This window comes from Anolis carolinensis, chromosome 6 (assembly GCF_035594765.1).
Source record: "Anolis carolinensis isolate JA03-04 chromosome 6, rAnoCar3.1.pri, whole genome shotgun sequence".
NCBI lineage: Eukaryota > Metazoa > Chordata > Lepidosauria > Squamata > Dactyloidae > Anolis > Anolis carolinensis.
This window is the reverse complement of record NC_085846.1, coordinates 457,379-480,008: the sequence shown is the minus strand read 5'-3', so window position 1 is coordinate 480,008 and position 22,630 is coordinate 457,379. Positions and strand designations below refer to the sequence as shown.

At 38.4% G+C, this 22,630-nt stretch overlaps 1 protein-coding gene across 1 annotated transcript in view; it reads left to right on the top strand.

Moving 5' to 3' along the window:
• Positions 1-22,630, top strand: part of arrb2 (arrestin beta 2) — a 50,038-nt gene that overhangs the window by 25,694 nt on the left and 1,714 nt on the right. The window contains exons 5-13 of the mRNA XM_062957540.1: positions 4,149-4,348; positions 5,566-5,693; positions 7,642-7,777; positions 7,880-7,964; positions 8,294-8,366; positions 13,139-13,276; positions 14,847-14,930; positions 16,699-16,778; positions 16,983-17,043. Coding sequence (XP_062813610.1) covers positions 4,149-4,348; positions 5,566-5,693; positions 7,642-7,777; positions 7,880-7,964; positions 8,294-8,366; positions 13,139-13,276; positions 14,847-14,930; positions 16,699-16,778; positions 16,983-17,043 — 985 coding nt within the window. The remainder of the gene's footprint in view (positions 1-4,148; positions 4,349-5,565; positions 5,694-7,641; positions 7,778-7,879; positions 7,965-8,293; positions 8,367-13,138; positions 13,277-14,846; positions 14,931-16,698; positions 16,779-16,982; positions 17,044-22,630) is intronic.

The following is a 22,630-nucleotide window of genomic DNA, read 5'->3' as shown; positions in this document are numbered from 1 at the left end:
ATCCTATGCCATGAAACTGATTATTTTATACTATTATTCTATTACCATATTATTATCATCATATCTGTTACTATTATTATATCCCATTATTATATTATCCTATTAATATATTTTATATCATTATATTATATTTTTTCTATTATTATTATATCATTATATTATTATTCTATTATTATTCTATTATATTTTCATATTATTATATTATTCTGTTATTATTATATTCTATTTTATATTTTCCTATTAATATATTTTATATCATTATATTCTATACTATCATTCTATTATATTATCATATTATTATTTTATTATTATTAGCATATTCTGTTTTATTATTATATTCCATATTATATTATCCTATTAATATATTTTATATCATTCTATTCCATTCTGTTATTCTATTATATTATTCTATTATTATTATATTATTATGCTATTCTGTTATTATATCCCATTATTATATTATCCTATTAATACCATATTATTATCATATTCTGTTATTTTTATATCCTATTATATTATCTCATTAATATATTGTATATCATTATATTATTATTATATTATCATATTATTATTATAGTATATTATATTATTCATCATTCATGACTACATTGAAACTAGAATAGAGAGAAATCAGCATGGAAACCTTGTGAAACCTAAACTGCAAGAGGTACCATAGATTGTTGCACATGTAAATAATGGTAGTAACAAGAAATTCTTGACAGGATTCATAGTTTGTCTGGTTATGCTGGTTTGTGATGACAACTACTTTACAGTATATAATAAATGTTCATTTTGTTGTTCAACAATAAATGTGAGCTCTTCTTCATGGAAAAATAAGACATCCCCTGAAAATAAGACCTAGTGCATCTTTGGGAGCAAAAATTAATATAAGACCCTGTCTTATTTTCGGGGAAACAGGGTATGAACATAGAGGCATGGATGAGGGATTGTGCTGCCAAGTTTAGTGTTTCCGGGATGTGTAGTTTTGTTGTTTTGTCCTAGGCCGAAATTTCATTACCCTTTTATATATATAGATTTATTATTTATATTTATTGTAATAAATAAAATAAATAAATAAGTCAAATAAACAGTTCAGCAATCGTACAATGTCCTTGTAGTTGCATAGGATCAATAACTAATCAATCAGCATTCAATATATACAGCATCGCATATTTAAAACTGCTACAGTAGAATCTCACTTATCCAACACTCGCTTATCCAACGTTCTGGATTATCCAACGCATTTTTGTAGTCAATGTTTTCAATACATCGTGATATTTTGGTGCTAAATTAGTCAATACAGTAATTACAACATAACATTATTGCGTATTGAACTACTTTTTCTTTCAAATTTGTAGTTAAACATGATGTTTTGGTGCTTTATTTGTAAAATCATAACCTAATTTGATGTGTAATAGGCTTTTCCTTAATCCCTCCTTATTATCCAACATATTCGCTTATCCAACATTCTGCCGGCCTGTTTATGTTGGATAAGTGAGACTCTACTGTACTTGACCGTAGCTAGAGAGCCTGTCTTTCCGTTCTCTCCCTGCAAGCCCAGATTCCCAACTAACAAACCCAGCCATCTGCCAGCAAACCGATACATTGTTTGAGGCGTGGCTTGCCTCTGCAGAAGCTCAGCAACTTTGCAAGGATTTCTTTACGCAATAGAACCCACGAGCCTCACGTCCAGGCACGGCTTCCAAATGGGCTTACTCTGGAGTCAAGGCCTTCCCAGTCAAAGGAGCGGGGGGCGGGGGGGTGTTACTTCAGCATTGAAGCCCCTCCCTCAGGGGATCAGATCAGATCTAAACTATATTTCAAAAAGAAAAAAGGACTGGAAAACAACGGCATTTCCCTCACCGTAACTATTCCTTCCGTCCTTAGGCAACCTTTTCTGTACAAACATCTCTAATCAGGATGTACAGTAGAGTCTCCCTTATCCAACATCCTGTATTATCCAACGCAAGTAGTCAATGTTTTTAATTGGTTCATGTAAATCAGGGGTCCCCAAACTTTTTAAGCCGAGGGCCGGTCCACAATCCTTCAGACTGTTGAGGGGCCAGATTATCATTTGAAAAAAAAAATACAAACAAATTCCGATGCAAACTGCATATGTCTTATTTGTAGTGCAAAAACAACAACAACAACAAGAACAATGAAAGAACAATACAATATTTAAAAATAAAAACAATTTTAACCAACATAGATTTATCAGGATTTCAATGGGAAGTGTGGTCCTGCTTCTGGCCAATGAGATAGTTAATTAGGGTTGTGGTTGTTGTTGTTGTTGTTGTGTGCCTTCAAGTCATTTCAGATTTTGGGTGAGCCTAAGTCTAGAATTTATTTATTATTTTTTTTACTGCATTTATTTACTACATTTGTATCACACCCTTCTCACCCCAAAGGGGACTCAGAGTGGCTTACAAATGATATGTACATACAATATATTATATTATTAGCATAGCACAATATTAGCATTATATATTACTATATTGAACTATACCACTATACTGTAATATTATTAGTAATATTATATGTAATATAGAATATATAATTATTATTATAATATGGTATTATTATTAGAGTTATATTGTATTACATTATAATATTATTATCAATATTATATGCATATACAATATATTATATTATAAAACTGAGGGCGGGGGCCAGGTAAATGACCTCGGAGGGCCGCATCCGGCCCCCGGGCCTTAGTTTGGGGACCCCTGATGTAAATTATATCATATTATATTACCACTTTTGCATGTTTTTGAACTGCTAGGTTGGCAGAAGCTGGGGCCAACAGCAGGAGCTCACCCCACCCCATGAATTTGAACCACCGATCTTTCGGTCAGCGAGTTCCGCAGCCCAGTGGTGTCAGCCACTGCACCACCACCGCAGCCCCTAATCAGTTCATATATATTATATCATAACTAGCCGTGCCCGGCCCCGCGTTGCTGTGGCAAAGTGGTGGTGGTATTGGTTAAAATTGTTGTGTAATTTTTATTTGACGTTATTTGTATTTTTAAATTATTTTTATTGTAAGTTATCTTTTTATTTATTACATGTTATTGTTTTCTTGTATTATTTTTAGTTATTTTCTGTTATTATAGTATTTCATTGTATTAATTTTTTAGTGTTTTTAATTATTTTTAGCGTTTTTTATTATTTTTTATTGGGTTGCTAGGAGACCCAGTGGGCGGAGCTTAGCCTTCTAACTGGCAGCAATTGGATAAAAGCAATTATTCCTCTCCCTCTAATTAGGACTTTATTTTTTTTTCTTTTTGTGGTATCAACCTAGAGGCGTGGATGATGGGTTGTGCTGTCAAATTTCGAGGTTGGGGGGCCTGTAGTTTTGTTGTTTTGTGGGTCGCCGTGATACCATCACTCTTTTATATATATACTAGCTGTGCCCGGCCACGCGTTGCTGTGGCATTGTCTGGTGGTGAGAAATTGTTGAGGTAGTGCTGGTATTGAATGTCTATTGTATGGTTGTCTTTATGTTTAGTATGCACACTGAAGTGGATTATATGGCAGTGTGGAGTCAAGATAATCCAGTTCAAAGCAGATAATATAAGATTCTAAATGGGTTATATAACTGTGTGGAAGGGCCTTGAGTCTACACTGCCATATAATCCAGTTAAAATCTGATAATCTGTGGAAGAGGCCTAAGTGAGGCCTAACTGTGCCTGTCCTCTGGGCTGAGTGGGTTGCTAGGAGACCAAGTGGGCGGAGCTTAGCCTTCCAACTGGCAGCAATTGGATAAAAACTATTATTCCTCTCCCTGTAATTAGGACTTTATTTTTCTTTTCTTTTTTGTTGTATCAACCTAGAGGAGTGGATGATGGGTTGTGTTGTCAAATTTCGAGGTTGGGGGGCCTGTAGTTTTGTTGTTTTGTGGGTCGCCGTGATGCCATCCCTCTTTTATATATATATATATAGATATTACCATACCATACCATGGGAGTTGCAGTCCAAAACACCTGGAGGGAGGGCTGAAGTTGGCCCGTGCCGGCTCTAGAACAACAACAACAACAGCAACCACCACCGATGTGTTCTTCCTGCCGTGTCTTCCAGCTCTGAATGGTTCTTCTGGGTCTTGTGTATTTGCGTCCTTGTGCCTGACTTGCGCCCGCTGTTCTTTGCAGTGTTTGTGACGCTGACGTGCGCCTTCCGGTACGGGCGCGAGGACCTGGACGTGCTGGGCCTGTCCTTCCGGAAGGACCTCTTCCTGGCCTCGTGGCAGGCCTTCCCCCCGGCCCAGGAGACCCCCAAGGAGCCCCTCTCCCGCCTCCAGGAGAGGCTCCTCCGCAAGCTCGGCTCCAACGCACACCCCTTCGGATTCATCGTGAGCACAACACCATTACTATTATTATTATTATTATTATTATTATTATTATTATTATTATTATTGTCATGATTGCCCCTCTTTGTTCTCTGCACAAGGCGGGAGGGCCTTAGGCATGATGTAAGAGGGAAATGTTGCAATGGATGGCCATCCGTCCGGAGGGATTTGGTTGTGTTCTTCTTGCCTGGCTGAAGGGGGTTGGACTGGATGGCCTTTGGGGGTCTCTTCCACCCTTAGGATTGTATGTGATATGCGCTATCTATTTGCCTGTCTCTCCCAATTATATCTGTCACATCTATGGCTGGATGGCCCTCTGTCAGGAGGGCTTGGATTGTGTCTTCCTTCCTGGTAGAAGGGAGTAGGACTGGATGGCCTTTGGGGGTCCCTTCCACCTATAGTATTCTATTATATATATGTGTGGGTGGGTGTGTGAGTGTGTGTGTGTGTATATATATATATCTCCCAGTTACATCTATTATATCTATGGCTGGTTGGCCCTCTGTCAGGAGGGCTTGGATTGTGTCTTCCTTCCTGGTAGAAGGGAGTAGGACTGGATGGCCTTTGGGGGTCCCTTCCACCTCTAGAATTCTTTTATGCTGCATATATGTGTGGGTGTGTATGCATATGTGTGTGTGTATATATCTCCCAGTTACATCTATTATATCTATGGCTAGAAGGCCATCTGCTGGGACGACTTGGATTGTGTCTTCCTTCCTGGCCATATCTTCCATCTCTAGGATTCCGTGATATATGTATCACACACACACACACACACACATAGTCATATCATGTCTATTTATTTCTCTTTCTCAATCATATCTATGGCTGGTTGGCCCTCTGTCAGGAGGGCTTGGATTGTGTCTTCCTTCCTGATTGAAGGGAGTACAACTAGATGACCTTTGGGGGTCATTTTCCACCTCTAGAATTCTGTAATAAATATATATAGGTGGATATATCTATCATATCTATGACTGGATGGCCCTCTGTCAGGAGGGCTTGGATTGTGTCTTCCTTCCTGATTGAAGGGAGTACAACTGGATGACCTTTGGGGGTCCCTTCCACCCCTAGGATTCTATGAGAGTTATTTATTAGAATTATCATAAAATGAGTAAAAGCATTCTAAAAATTCTCCCAATGAGAAAGCTCCCAGTTCTATGGCTGGATGGGCCTCTGTCGGGAGAGGTTGGATGGTGTCTTTCCATAATCTACTCCCGCAGATCCCTCAGAACCTGCCCTGTTCGGTGACGCTGCAGCCGGGCCCGGAAGACACCGGGAAGGCCTGCGGGGTCGATTTTGAGATCCGGGCGTTTTGTGCCAAAAACCTCGATGAGAAGATTCATAAAAGGTAAACAGTCTCCTGGAGTGTAGACAGGTGGGCGTCTGTTGGGAGGGATCGGATGGTGTCTTCCTTCCTGGCAGATAGAAGGCAGCTGGACTGCATGGCCTTTGCGGGACCCTTCTAACTCCAGGATTCTATTATTATTATTATTATTATTATCATTATTATTAAGCAGAGGCTGGTTGGTCATCTGTCAGGAGGGATCAGATGGTGTCTTCCTTATTGGCAGAAGAGGTTTGGACTAGATCTCCTTTGTGCGGGGCCCTTCAGGATTATAATAATAATAATAATAATAATAATAATAATAATAATAATAGAATCCTGGAGTTTGAAGGGCTCCCCAAAGGCCATTATTATTATTATTATTATTATTATTATTATCATTATTATTATTATTATTAAGCAGAGGCTGGTTGGTCATCTGTCAGGAGGGATCAGATGGTGTCTTATTGTCAGAAGAGGTTTGGATTGGATGGCCTTTGGAAGGCCCTTCAAACTTCAGGATAAATAATAATAATAATAATAATAATAATAATAATAATAATAATAATAATAATAGAATCCTGAAGATTTAATGGCTCCCAAAGGCTTATTATTATTATTATTATTATTATTATTATTATTATTATTATTATTAAGTAAAAGCTGGTTGGTCATCTATCAGGAGGGATCAGATGATGTCTTCCTTAGGCAGAAGAGACTTGGACTGGATGGCCTTTGGGGGTCCCTTCCAACTAGGATTCTGTCTAAAGTATCTATCCATCTACTTCCCTTTAGGTCATTAAACAGAGGCTGGATGGCCATCTGTTGAGAAGGTTTTGATGGTGCCTTCCTTTATGGCAGAAGGAAGTAGACTTGATGACCTTTGGGAGCCTCTCCCAACTCTAGGATGCTATGATTACGGAGCTGGATGGCCATCTGTTGAGAGGGATTGGATGGTGTCATGATTACAAAACTGGATGGCCATCTGTCGGGAAGGTTTCAATGGTGTCTCTCTTTACAGGAGAAGGGGGTGGACAAGATGGCCTTTAGGTTGGATGACCCTCTATCTGTCTATCTGTCTATTTATCTACCTACCAACTTCCCTGGAAGTCATTAAGCAGAGGTTGGATGGCCATCTGTTGGGAGGGATTGGATGGTGTCTTCCTTCTGTCGGGTTCTCTTCTCCCAGTTGTGTTGTGGGTCAGTCTTCCACCAGAAAAAGCACCAAGACACACGCTGGTAGATTCCAACAAGTTTTATTGTACAGAATCCCAGAACCTTCTCTTTGGCCCATTTATATAGGGGCTCTCACATACCAGAGGGTAATTGAGGTTTTATGGATTGTTGGGTTCTCTTCTCCCAGTTGTGTTGTGGGTCAGTCTTCCACCAGAAAAAGCACCAAGACACACGCTGGTAGATTCCAACAGGTTTCATTGTACAGAATCCCAGAACCTTCTCTTTGGCCCATTTATATAGGGGCTCTCACATACCAGAGGGTAATGGAGGTTTTATGGCCGGCCCGTTTTATGCCTGGCATCTGTTCTTTGTCAAAGATTGGAGATCATGACAATGTCCTTTGGGAGCCTTTTCTTATCTCTAGGATGCTGTGATTAAGAAGCTGCGTGGCCATCTGCCGGGAGGGGCGGGTGGTGCTGCCTTGCTCCTGGCGCCGTCTATCTTTATCTCTATAGCACATCCGTTAACGTTTAACCAAGATAAACAATCGGGTCTGAGATCATGACGGAATCGTGATGAAGAAACTGGGTGCGTCTACACTGGGAATTTAACCCAGTTTGAGACCACTTTCCGCTGCCCACGGCTCCGTGCTATGGAATCCTGGGAGTTGGAGTTGGGGGAGGCACCGAATGGCAGTGGGCAGCGGAAAGTGGTCTCAAACTGGGTTAAATCCCCTGTGTAGACGCATACAATTTCATCTCCTCACTTCTCCTCCTTGCACTCTGTCCATGCCCAGGAACTCCGTCCGCCTGGTCATCCGCAAGGTCCAGTACGCCCCGGAGAAGTCCGGCCCGCAGCCCATGGCCGAGACCACCCGCCACTTCCTGATGTCCGACCGGTCACTTCACCTGGAGGCCTCTCTGGACAAGGAGGTGCCGAGGATGGGGTCCCTCCATTGGGGTGGGGTGGAGTGTCCCTTTTCCTGCAAGACCCCTGACCCTTCCTATATCTCACACCCACCCCCCCCTTTGTAGCTCTATTACCACGGAGAGCCGGTCAGCGTCAACGTCCACGTCACCAACAATTCCAGCAAGAGTGTCAAAAAGGTCAAAGTGTCAGGTAGGAATGACCCAGGCGACGGACATTGCCTATAATTAATTAAACTGCCTGTAATTAAATACTTCGATGAACTTGGCAAAAGAGTTGTTCACATGCTCGGAAGTCCCACAGTATCTTTGTGTGCTCATTTTCCAAGACTTTTGCAGGATTGTGATCCCACCAGTTCTTTGCTGCTGGTGGCACCTGCGGAGGGGGATATTATTATTATTATTATTATTATTATTATTATTATTATTATTTATTATTATTGGTATTACAGTATTATGTTTGTGTTTGGGTCTGTTTCCTGCCCTTGACATGTTCGTCTTCATTTCCTTCCGACCCTGCAGTGCGGCAATACGCGGACATCTGCCTCTTCAGCACCGCGCAGTACATGTGTCCCGTGGCCCAGATCGAGCAGGAGTGAGTGCGCAAACCGCCGCTTCCCATGCTCAACGTGATCCTCATTGGAAGGGACCCCAAGAGCCCATCCAGACCCCTTCTGCCTCCATGCAGGGAAAGCACAAGCCAAGCCCTCCCGACAGATGGCCATCCAGACTCATTTGCGGGTTCATGGTGAAACAGGGCTATGGAATCGTACATTCTTAGAGTTGGGACTTCTAGAGGTCATCCAGCCCAGCCCTTTTCTTCCAGATGGGAAAAGCACAATCTGATCCCTCCTGGCAGTTGGCCACCCAGCCTATGCTTAATAACAACAAATATGGAATCCTATTATTATTGTTATTATTATTCTATTTATTTATACCTTGCTTTATCTGTCCCGAAGGAGATTCAAAGTGGCTTGGCATAAAAGCATGAGCCTACAATAATAATAATAATAATAATAATAATAATAATAATTATTATTATTATTATTATTATTATTATTATTATTATTATGTTATCATAATAAAATAATTATACTATCATAACAATAATGTAATAATATACGAATCAGCCTACAATTATTGTTGTTGTTGTTATTATTATTATTATGTTGTTGTTGTAATAATAATATAATTATAATACTATCATAACAATATGATGTTATTATAATATTACATAGTAATACTATCATAACAATAATATATTAATCAGCCTACAATTATTGTTATTATTATTATGTTGTTGTTGTAATAATATAATTATAATTATATCATAACAATATGATGTTATTATAATATTATATAATAATAATACAATCATAACAATAATATAATAATATATTAATCAGCACACAATAATAATAATAATTATGTTGTAATAATATAATTATAATACTATCATAACAATAAAACTTTATTATAACATTATATAATAATAATACGTTCATAACAATAATAAAATATATTAATCCGCCTACAATTATTATTATTATTATTATTATTATTATTATTATTATTATTATTATTATTATTTTGTATTAATAATATAATTATAATACTATCATAACAATCATATAATAATATTATGATTAATAATAATAATAATAATAATAATAATAATAGGAAGTGATAGAGTCTGAGAACAGGAAGGGCTCTCCAAAGGGCATCTAGTCTCACATTAGGAACAATGACTGGCATGTTGATAATTGTAATATTATATTAATGTTTTATAATAATAATAATAATAATAATAATAATAATAATAATAATAATGGAAAGCGATAGAGTCTGAGAACGGGAAGGGCTCTCCAAAGGGCATCTAGTCTCACATTAGGAACAATGACTGGCATGTTGATAATTGTAATATTATATTAATGTTTTATAATAATAATAATAATAATAATGGAAAGCGATAGAGTCTGAGAACGGGAAGGGCTCTCCAAAGGGCATCTAGTCTCACATTAGGAACAATGACTGGCATGTTGATAATTGTAATATTATATTAATGTTTTATAATAATAATAATAATAATAATGGAAAGCGATAGAGTCTGAGAACAGGAAGGGCTCTCCAAAGGGCATCTAGTCTCACATTAGGAACAATGACTGGCATGTTGATAATTGTAATATTATATTAATGTTTTATAATAATAATAATAATAATAATAATAATAATAATAATAATGGAAAGCGATAGAGTCTGAGAACGGGAAGGGCTCTCCAAAGGGCATCTAGTCTCACATTAGGAACAATGACTGGCATGTTGATAATTGTAATATTATATTAATGTTATATAATAATAATAATAATAATAGGAAGCGATAGAGTCTGAGAACAGGAAGGGCTCTCCATAGAACATCTAGTCTCACATTAGGAACAATGACTGGCATGTTGATAATTGTAATATTATATTAATGTTATATAATAATAATAATAATAATGGAAAGCGATAGAGTCTGAGAATGGGAAGGGCTCTCCAAAGGGCATCTAGTCTCACATTAGGAACAATGACTGGCATGTTGATAATTGTAATATTATATTAATGTTATATAATAATAATAATAATAATAATAATGGAAAGCAATAGAGTCTGAGAACGGGAAGGGCTCTCCAGAGAACATCTAGTCTCACATTAGGAACAATGACTGGCATGTTGATAATTGTAATATTATATTAATGTTATATAATAATAATAATAATAATAATAATAATAATAATAATAATGGAAAGCGATAGAGTCTGAGAACGGGAAGGGCTCTCCAAAGGGCATCTAGTCTCACATTAGGAACAATGACTGGCATGTTGATAATTGTAATATTATATTAATGTTATATAATAATAATAATAATAATAATAATAATAATAATAATAATAATAATAATAATAATGGAAAGCGATAGAGTCTGAGAACAGGAAGGGCTCTCCAAAGGGCATCTAGTCTCACATTAGGAACAATGACTGGCATGTTGATAATTGTAATATTATATTAATGTTATATAATAATAATAATAATAATGGAAAGCGATAGAGTCTCAGAATGGGAAGGGCTCTCCAAAGGGCATCTAGTCTCACATTAGGAACAATGACTGGCATGTTGATAATTGTAATATTATATTAATGTTATATAATAACAATAATAATAATAATGGAAAGCGATAGAGTCTGAGAACGGGAAGGGCTCTCCAAAGGGCATCTAGTCTCACATTAGGAACAATGACTGGCATGTTGATAATTGTAATATTATATTAATGTTATATAATAATAATAATAATAATAATAATAATAATAATAATAATGGAAAGCGATAGAGTCTGAGAACAGGAAGGGCTCTCCAGAGAACATCTAGTCTCACATTAGGAACAATGACTGGCATGTTGATAATTGTAATATTATATTAATGTTATATAATAATAATAATAATAATGGAAAGCGATAGAGTCTGAGAACAGGAAGGGCTCTCCAAAGGGCATCTGGTCTCACATTAGGAACAATGACTGGCATGTTGATAATTGTAATATTATATTAATGTTATATAATAATAATAATAATAATAATAATAATAATAATAATAATAATAATGGAAAGCGATAGAGTCTGAGAACGGGAAGGGCTCTCCAAAGGGCATCTAGTCTCACATTAGGAACAATGACTGGCATGTTGATAATTGTAATATTATATTAATGTTATATAATAATAATAATAATAATGGAAAGCGATAGAGTCTGAGAACGGGAAGGGCTCTCCAGAGAACATCTAGTCTCACATTAGGAACAATGACTGGCATGTTGATAATTGTAATATTATATTAATGTTATATAATAATAATAATAATAATAATGGAAAGCGATAGAGTCTCAGAATGGGAAGGGCTCTCCAAAGGGCATCTAGTCTCACATTAGGAACAATGACTGGCATGTTGATAATTGTAATATTATATTAATGTTATATAATAATAATAATAATAATAATAATGGAAAGCGATAGAGTCTGAGAACAGGAAGGGCTCTCCAGAGAACATCTAGTCTCACATTAGGAACAATGACTGGCATGTTGATAATTGTAATATTATATTAATGTTATATAATAATAATAATAATAATAATAATGGAAAGCGATAGAGTCTGAGAACAGAAAGGGCTCTCCAAAGGGCATCTAGTCTCACATTAGGAACAATGACTGGCATGTTGATAATTGTAATATTATATTAATGTTATATAATAATAATAATAATAATAATAATAATAATAATGGAAAGCGATAGAGTCTGAGAACAGGAAGGGCTCTCCAAAGGGCATCTAGTCTCACATTAGGAACAATGACTGGCATGTTGATAATTGTAATATTATATTAATGTTATATAATAATAATAATAATAATAATGGAAAGCGATAGAGTCTGAGAACGGGAAGGGCTCTCCAGAGAACATCTAGTCTCACATTAGGAACAATGACTGGCATGTTGTTTATTGTAATATTATATTAATGTTATATAATAATAATAATAATAATAATGGAAAGCGATAGAGTCTCAGAATGGGAAGGGCTCTCCAAAGGGCATCTAGTCTCACATTAGGAACAATGACTGGCATGTTGATAATTGTAATATTATATTAATGTTATATAATAATAATAATAATAATAATAATAATAATGGAAAGCGATAGAGTCTGAGAACGGGAAGGGCTCTCCAGAGAACATCTAGTCTCACATTAGGAACAATGACTGGCATGTTGATAATTGTAATATTATATTAATGTTATATAATAATAATAATAATAATAATAATAATAATAATAATATTAATGGAAAGCGATAGAGTCTGAGAACAGGAAGGGCTCTCCAAAGGGCATCTAGTCTCACATTAGGAGCAATGACTGGCATGTTGATAATTGTAATATTATATTAATGTTATATAATAATAATAATAATATTAATAATGGAAAGCGATAGAGTCTGAGAACGGGAAGGGCTCTCCAGAGAACATCTAGTCTCACATTAGGAACAATGACTGGCATGTTGATAATTGTAATATTATATTAATGTTATATAATAATAATAATAATAATAATAATAATAATAATAATAATAATGGAAAGCGATAGAGTCTGAGAACGGGAAGGGCTCTCCAGAGGGCATCTAGCCCCACATTAGAAACCACAACTGGCATGTTTGGTCTCTCTACAAGAGCGCAGCATAGCCAGGGCTGTATAGAGGCTTATGGGAGGAAACGGGAGAGCAATGTGCCCCTTCATTGGGGGGTCCTGGTGGTGCCCCCCTCCCTTCTCACCGTTCCCCCCGCTTTCCCTCCGCAGCGACCAGGTGGCGGCCAGTTCCACCTTCTGCAAGGTCTACACGCTGACGCCGCTCCTGAGCAACAACCGGGAGAAGCGCGGCCTGGCCCTGGACGGGAAGCTCAAGCACGAGGACACCAACCTGGCCTCCTCCACCATGTGAGAAGACCCCCACCCAAGCCTGCAGAAGAGCATTCCCGGTTGGGAGGGGGCCCCAAAGGCCATCTAGACCAGCCCCCTTTGGGGTCCCCCTAAAAGGAGACTCAAAGTGGCTTACTTAATTCAGTAGATTAGATTATTCTCAATTACCACTATTAACATTTATGTAGGGTGCAAAGCCTTCCCAGGGAGAAAGTGTATTGAGTGTTGGGAGGGGGCCCCAAAGGCCATCTAGACCAACCCCTTTTGGGCCAAGGCTTGTCCGCAGCCTGGATGCTTTTACCTCCAGGAATTCTTCTGTTGGACAAACTAATATCCCTTTTCCCTCCTTCTTCGTCGTCTTCATACCCTGCTTTATCTCTCCAAAATTATTACTATTACTGTATTATTATTACAGTAGAGTCTCACTTATCCAACATAAACGGGCCGGCAGAATGTTGGATAAGCGAATATGTTGGATAATAAGGAGGCATTAAGGAAAAGCCTATTAAACATCAAATTAGGTTATGATTTTACAAATGAAGCACCAAAACATCATGTTATACAACAAATTTGACTGAAAAAGTAGTTCAATACGCAGTACTGCTGGCACGTTTATGTTGGATAAGTGAGACTCTACTGTATTACTGTATTATTATTATGTTTATTTATATCCTGCTTTTTCTCCCCCAAAATAATAATAATAATAATGTTTATTTATATCCTGCTTTTTCTCCTCCAAAATATAATAATAATAATAATAATAATAATAATAATAATAATAATAATGTTTATTTATACCCTGCTTTTTCTCCTCCAAAATATAATAATAATAATAATAATAATAATAATAATAATAATAATAATGTTTATTTATACCCTGCTTTTTCTCTAATTATTATTATTACTATGGTTATTTGTACCCTGCTTTTTCTCTCCATTATTATTATTATTAGGTTTATTTATACCCTGCTTTTTCACTCCATTATTATTATTATTATTATTATTATTATTATATCCTGCTTTTTCTCCCCAAAATAATAATAATAATAATAATGTTTATTTATACCCTGCTTTTTCTCTCATTATTATTATTATTATTATTATTATTATGGTTATTTATACCCTGCTTTTTCTCTCCATTATTATTATTATTATTATTATTATGTTTATTTGTACCTTGCTTTTTCACTCCATTATTATTATTATTATTATTATTATTATTATTATTATTATTATTATTATGTTTATTTATATCCTGCTTTTTCTCTCCACGAGAAGACCCGAAGTGGCTAATTTAATTTAGTAGATTCAATTATTCTCCATTTCCACTATTAACTTTTACGTAGGGGACAACCCCTCCCTCGGGGGCTACTTTGTAAGTGTCTTGAGAGGAACCCCAAAGGCCATCTAGACCAGTCCCCTCCCCTTGCTGTACATCTTACCGGTCATTGGGGCACTTTGTGAGCTGACCGTGTGGGGCCTTTTGGGGGGGGGAAGAGATGCCTTGGGGGGGGATGAGGTCATTGTGGTCAAGGAGACCCCCACAGAAAGGTCACCGCTTGACCCCTTTCCCTTTATTGTCTTGCAGCGTGAAGGAGGGTGCCAGCAAGGAGGTCCTGGGCATCCTGGTCTCCTACCGGGTCAAAGTGAAGCTGGTGGTCTCCCTTGGAGGGTATGCCAAGGCCAAAGGCCACTGCAGGGGGGATTGGGGGACTTTTGAAATATTTCAAGTATTGTAAGTGCCAAGTCACCGCTACAGCGATTAAGCAGGACGAGAAGGAAAGCCTGAAGTTAGGCCTGCATCGGGTGCATCAGATCATTTATTTATTTCATGTCCAAAGCATTGCATAAATAAACAAGTATAAAATTAATAAAGTAAAGGAAGCTACAAGTAGCTAAATGATTTTAGAACCAAGACGGGCAACAGCAACCGCATTGTCTGTAGCTTTAAACAGTTCTTCCTCTGTGCATGAGGCAGGGCAAAGTGTTGGCAAAGAATTGGCAAAGAATTGGGAAAGTGGCGGATTTGCAGGGAAGCCTTGAGTGCAGATGTTCTTCTCTGGAAATGGAGGCAGAGCGGTGATGGATGCATGCCATGCGCGAATGTGTATATGAGTAGTGTGAGTGCTGGGTAGATGTGGAATCCCCTTGGTTTGTGTATCCAATCTCATTTGTTGTGGTCATCTCTGAGCGGTTAGACTCCATTCAACCCTCTCTGGGGGAGATTCCACCAAAAATCAGCAGAGTAGCAAAAGCAAAGCTTTCAAATGCAACAGTTACTTACACGGGGCGAGCAAAGAGAAGCCTTTGTCTTGTTAGGATGGCAATGGACTGCAGAGTCTCAGTAAAAGTTCAAAAAGCATTTATTCAGGAAAAAAGAACTCCATTGTAGATGGAAAGGTTTGGGAGCTGTCTAGTCTACTCTAGACTGGTTTCTAAGGAAAAATAACAAACATCTCAATAGTTACATCTTGCCAGGAGAGATGGCGAGACGTGTTGTTAACTTGAAGAAGAAAGGGAGAAGAGATTGAACCAAAATGGTTCCAACCTCATGGTCCAGTTTATTGTGGCCATAAAAGACATTCTGACCAATGAGAAGTTAGTGTCCCTGGAGATTCACATTTCTACTAAGGGATGTGACGTGAACAGGATAGAGGGAAACACAGTAAAGCCTGTCTAGGCATGCTTTGGAAACAGGGAAAGGATTCCTTCAATCTAACTCTATCCTCTATCTAACTCAGTGATGGCCATCCTATGACACGCATGTCAGCACTGACACGCCTAGCCATTTTTGCTGACACGCTGCCGCATGCAGATTGATTGGATGACTAATGTCTTTTGTGGCCAAATTTGGTGTGATTGGGTCCAGTGGTTTTGTTGTTTGCTCCATGGGAATTATGCACATTACATTTATATATATGTCTGTGTGTGTGTGTGTCATTCTATTATTATTCTATTTTTAATGTAGTATATTATCATATTATTACTATTATATTATTATTATATTATTTATTATTCATGACTACATTGAAACTACAATAGAGAGAAATCAGCGTGGAAAGTGCACGAGGTACCATAGATTGTTGTACATGGAAATAATGATAGTAAATAGTTTTTGATTTCTTAAATACAGTTATATATTACAATAATATATTTTTGTTATTTAAACTATACCTATTGCAAAATTATGGAGTTTTTTTTCTCAAAGTGACACACCGCCCAAATCATGCTAGGTTTTTTTTTGGTGAATTTTGACACACCAAGTGCAAAAGCTCGCCCATCATCTCTCTAACTACATCTAGATTTGAGTCCTCCAGGGTGATTCCCAACAGTTATACAGGATCTGTATGTGTAATGTCGGTCTTTGTGCAAAAGTTGCTCTGCTCTACCCTCTCACAAGACCCCCCTCCTCACCCGCTGCCCTTTTGTGCCCCCAACAGCGACGTCTCGGTGGAGCTGCCCTTCGTGCTCATGCACCCCAAGCCCCCGGACCAGGCCCCCCTCCCGCAGCTGCAGCCCAGTAAGTCTATGGGGCCCTTTGGGACCCTCTTTTTGGGGAGGGGAGGGGGGAAAGGCATGCACTTCCTGCCAGGAAGCCCCCCCCCATTTCCCTCTTAGGGGGGGGCATCATTGGGGAAGGAGGGAGGGGCACAGACCGGTTTCTCCTCTCTCTCAGTCATCCTTATCATAAGGCTTTGTTTACATTCTTCTTCTTCTTCTTCAGCCGCCCCAGAGATGGACGCAGATGCCCCAGTGGACACCAACCTCATCGAGTTCGAAACCAAGTAAGAGCGGGGATTTTGGGAGACGGATGTAATAATAATAATAATAATAATAATAATGATATGTAATGCAAAGTGAAGAACCTGCTTTGAGTGAAGTCAAACATTAGAAACTCCTCAAAGCACAGCAGACAAAAAACCAGTACAAGAAAACCGCACTACAAACTAGAGCTGACAGCTGGCACAACAAAACACTGCATGGAAAGTTCCTTGACAAAATTGAAGGAAAAGCTGATAATGATAATAATAATAATACCAGTACAAGAAAACCGCACTACAAACTAGAGCTTACAGCTGGCACAACAAAACACTGCATGGGAAGTTCCTTGACAAAATTGAAGGAAAAGCTGATAAGGAGAAGACCTGGCTCTGGCTCACGAACGGGACCCTGAAGAAGGAGACAGAAGGCCTGATCCTTGCAGCCCAGGAGCAAGACATCAGGACAAAGGCCATTAATAACAATAATAATAATAATAATAATAGAAGACCTGGCTCTGGCTCACGAATGGGACCCTGAAGAAGGAGACAGAAGGCCTGATCCTTGCAGCCCAGGAGCAAGACATCAGGACAAAGGCCATTAATAATAATAATAATAATAATAATAATAGAAGACCTGGCTCTGGCTCACGAATGGGACCCTGAAGAAGGAGACAGAAGGCCTGATCCTTGCAGCCCAGGAGCAAGACATCAGGACAAAGGCCATTAATAACAATAATAATAATAATAATAATAGAAGACCTGGCTCTGGCTCACGAATGGGACCCTGAAGAAGGAGACAGAAGGCCTGATCCTTGCAGCCCAGGAGCAAGACATCAGGACAAAGGCAATTAATAACAATAATAATAATAATAATAATAGAAGACCTGGCTCTGGCTCACGAATGGGACCCTGAAGAAGGAGACAGAAGGCCTGATCCTTTCAGCCCAGGAGCAAGACATCAGGACAAAGGCAATTAATAACAATAATAATAATAATAATAATAGAAGACCTGGCTCTGGCTCACGAATGGGACCCTGAAGAAGGAGACAGAAGGCCTGATCCTTGCAGCCCAGGAGCAAGACATCAGGACAAAGGCAATTAATAACAATAATAATAATAATAATAATAGAAGACCTGGCTCTGGCTCACGAATGGGACCCTGAAGAAGGAGACAGAAGGCCTGATCCTTTCAGCCCAGGAGCAAGACATCAGGACAAAGGCAATTAATAACAATAATAATAATAATAATAATAGAAGACCTGGCTCTGGCTCACGAATGGGACCCTGAAGAAGGAGACAGAAGGCCTGATCCTTGCAGCCCAGGAGCAAGACATCAGGACAAAGGCAATTAATAACAATAATAATAATAATAATAATAGAAGACCTGGCTCTGGCTCACGAACGGGACCCTGAAGAAGGAGACAGAAGGCCTGATCCTTGCAGCCCAGGAGCAAGACATCAGGACAAAGGCCATTAATAATAATAATAATAATAATAATAATAGAAGACCTGGCTCTGGCTCACGAATGGGACCCTGAAGAAGGAGACAGAAGGCCTGATCCTTGCAGCCCAGGAGCAAGACATCAGGACAAAGGCCATTAATAACAATAATAATAATAATAATAATAGAAGACCTGGCTCTGGCTCACGAATGGGACCCTGAAGAAGGAGACAGAAGGCCTGATCCTTGCAGCCCAGGAGCAAGACATCAGGACAAAGGCAATTAATAACAATAATAATAATAATAATAATAGAAGACCTGGCTCTGGCTCACGAATGGGACCCTGAAGAAGGAGACAGAAGGCCTGATCCTTGCAGCCCAGGAGCAAGACATCAGGACAAAGGCAATTAATAACAATAATAATAATAATAATAATAGAAGACCTGGCTCTGGCTCACGAATGGGACCCTGAAGAAGGAGACAGAAGGCCTGATCCTTGCAGCCCAGGAGCAAGACATCAGGACAAAGGCCATTAATAATAATAATAATAATAATAATAATAGAAGACCTGGCTCTGGCTCACGAATGGGACCCTGAAGAAGGAGACAGAAGGCCTGATCCTTTCAGCCCAGGAGCAAGACATCAGAACAAAGGCAATTAATAACAATAATAATAATAATAATAATAATAATAATAATAGAAGATCTGGCTCTGGCTCACGAATGGGACCCTGAAGAAGGAGACAGAAGGCCTGATCCTTGCAGCCCAGGAGCAAGACATCAGGACAAAGGCCATTAATAATAATAATAATAATAATAATAATAATAATAGAAGACCTGGCTCTGGCTCACGAATGGGACCCTGAAGAAGGAGACAGAAGGCCTGATCCTTGCAGCCCAGGAGCAAGACATCAGGACAAAGGCCATTAATAACAATAATAATAATAATAATAATAGAAGACCTGGCTCTGGCTCACGAATGGGACCCTGAAGAAGGAGACAGAAGGCCTGATCCTTGCAGCCCAGGAGCAAGACATCAGGACAAAGGCCATTAATAATAATAATAATAATAATAATAATAATAATAGAAGACCTGGCTCTGGCTCACGAATGGGACCCTGAAGAAGGAGACAGAAGGCCTGATCCTTGCAGCCCAGGAGCAAGACATCAGGACAAAGGCCATTAATAATAATAATAATAATAATAATAATAATAATAGAAGACCTGGCTCTGGCTCACGAATGGGACCCTGAAGAAGGAGACAGAAGGCCTGATCCTTGCAGCCCAGGAGCAAGACATCAGGAAAAAGGCAATTAATAATAATAATAATAATAATAATAATAATAATAATAATAATAATAATAGAAGACCTGGCTCTGGCTCACGAATGGGACCCTGAAGAAGGAGACAGAAGGCCTGATCCTTTCAGCCCAGGAGCAAGACATCAGGACAAAGGCAATTAATAATAATAATAATAATAATAATAATAATAATAATAATAATAATAATAGAAGATCTGGCTCTGGCTCACGAATGGGACCCTGAAGAAGGAGACAGAAGGCCTGATCCTTTCAGCCCAGGAGCAAGACATCAGAACAAAGGCAATTAATAACAATAATAATAATAATAATAATAATAATAATAATAATAATAATAGAAGATCTGGCTCTGGCTCACGAATGGGACCCTGAAGAAGGAGACAGAAGGCCTGATCCTTTCAGCCCAGGAGCAAGACATCAGGACAAAGGCAATTAATAATAATAATAATAATAATAATAATAATAATAATAATAATAATAGAAGACCTGGCTCTGGCTCACGAATGGGACCCTGAAGAAGGAGACAGAAGGCCTGATCCTTGCAGCCCAGGAGCAAGACATCAGGACAAAGGCAATTAATAACAATAATAATAATAATAATAATAATAATAATAATAATAATAATAATAGAAGACCTGGCTCTGGCTCACGAATGGGACCCTGAAGAAGGAGACAGAAGGCCTGATCCTTTCAGCCCAGGAGCAAGACATCAGGACAAAGGCAATTAATAACAATAATAATAATAATAATAATAATAATAATAATAATAATAATAGAAGACCTGGCTCTGGCTCACGAATGGGACCCTGAAGAAGGAGACAGAAGGCCTGATCCTTTCAGCCCAGGAGCAAGACATCAGAACAAAGGCAATTAATAACAATAATAATAATAATAATAATAATAATAATAATAATAATAGAAGATCTGGCTCTGGCTCACGAATGGGACCCTGAAGAAGGAGACAGAAGGCCTGATCCTTTCAGCCCAGGAGCAAGCCATCAGGACAAAGGCAATTAATAATAATAATAATAATAATAATAATAATAATAATAATAATAATAATAGAAGACCTGGCTCTGGCTCACGAATGGGACCCTGAAGAAGGAGACAGAAGGCCTGATCCTTGCAGCCCAGGAGCAAGACATCAGGACAAAGGCAATTAATAACAATAATAATAATAATAATAATAATAATAATAATAATAATAATAATAATAGAAGACCTGGCTCTGGCTCACGAATGGGACCCTGAAGAAGGAGACAGAAGGCCTGATCCTTTCAGCCCAGGAGCAAGCCATCAGGACAAAGGCAATTAATAACAATAATAATAATAATAATAATAATAATAATAATAATAATAATAATAATAATAATAGAAGACCTGGCTCTGGCTCACGAATGGGACCCTGAAGAAGGAGACAGAAGGCCTGATCCTTTCAGCCCAGGAGCAAGACATCAGAACAAAGGCAATTAATAACAATAATAATAATAATAATAATAATAATAATAATAATAGAAGACCTGGCTCTGGCTCACGAATGGGACCCTGAAGAAGGAGACAGAAGGCCTGATCCTTGCAGCCCAGGAGCAAGACATCAGGACAAAGGCCATTAATAATAATAATAATAATAATAATAATAATAGAAGACCTGGCTCTGGCTCACGAATGGGACCCTGAAGAAGGAGACAGAAGGCCTGATCCTTGCAGCCCAGGAGCAAGACATCAGGACAAAGGCCATTAATAATAATAATAATAATAATAATAATAATAGAAGACCTGGCTCTGGCTCACGAATGGGACCCTGAAGAAGGAGACAGAAGGCCTGATCCTTGCAGCCCAGGAGCAAGACATCAGGACAAAGGCCATTAATAATAATAATAATAATAATAATAATAATAGAAGACCTGGCTCTGGCTCACGAATGGGACCCTGAAGAAGGAGACAGAAGGCCTGATCCTTGCAGCCCAGGAGCAAGACATCAGGACAAAGGCCATTAATAATAATAATAATAATAATAATAATAATAGAAGACCTGGCTCTGGCTCACGAATGGGACCCTGAAGAAGGAGACAGAAGGCCTGATCCTTGCAGCCCAGGAGCAAGACATCAGGACAAAGGCCATTAATAATAATAATAATAATAATAATAATAATAATAATAGAAGACCTGGCTCTGGCTCACGAATGGGACCCTGAAGAAGGAGACAGAAGGCCTGATCCTTGCAGCCCAGGAGCAAGACATCAGGACAAAGGCCATTAATAATAATAATAATAATAATAATAATAATAATAATAATAATAATAATAATAGAAGACCTGGCTCTGGCTCACGAATGGGACCCTGAAGAAGGAGACAGAAGGCCTGATCCTTGCAGCCCAGGAGCAAGACATCAGGACAAAGGCCATTAATAATAATAATAATAATAATAATAATAATAGAAGACCTGGCTCTGGCTCACGAATGGGACCCTGAAGAAGGAGACAGAAGGCCTGATCCTTGCAGCCCAGGAGCAAGACATCAGGACAAAGGCCATCAAGGCCAAGATCGAAAAATCAGCCGATGAACCAAAATGCAGACTGTGCAGGGAAACCGATGAAACCATTGATCGTATCCTCAGCTGCTGTAAGAAAATTGCACAGACAGACTACAAACAGAGGCACAACTACGTGGCCCAAATGATTCATTGGAACTTATGCCTCAAGTACCACCTCCCAGCAGCAAAGAACTGGTGGGATCACAAACCTGCAAAAGTATTGGAAAATGAACACGCAAAGATACTGTGGGACTTCCGAATCCAGACTGACAAATTTCTGGAACACAACACACCAGACATCACGGTTGTGGAAAGGAAA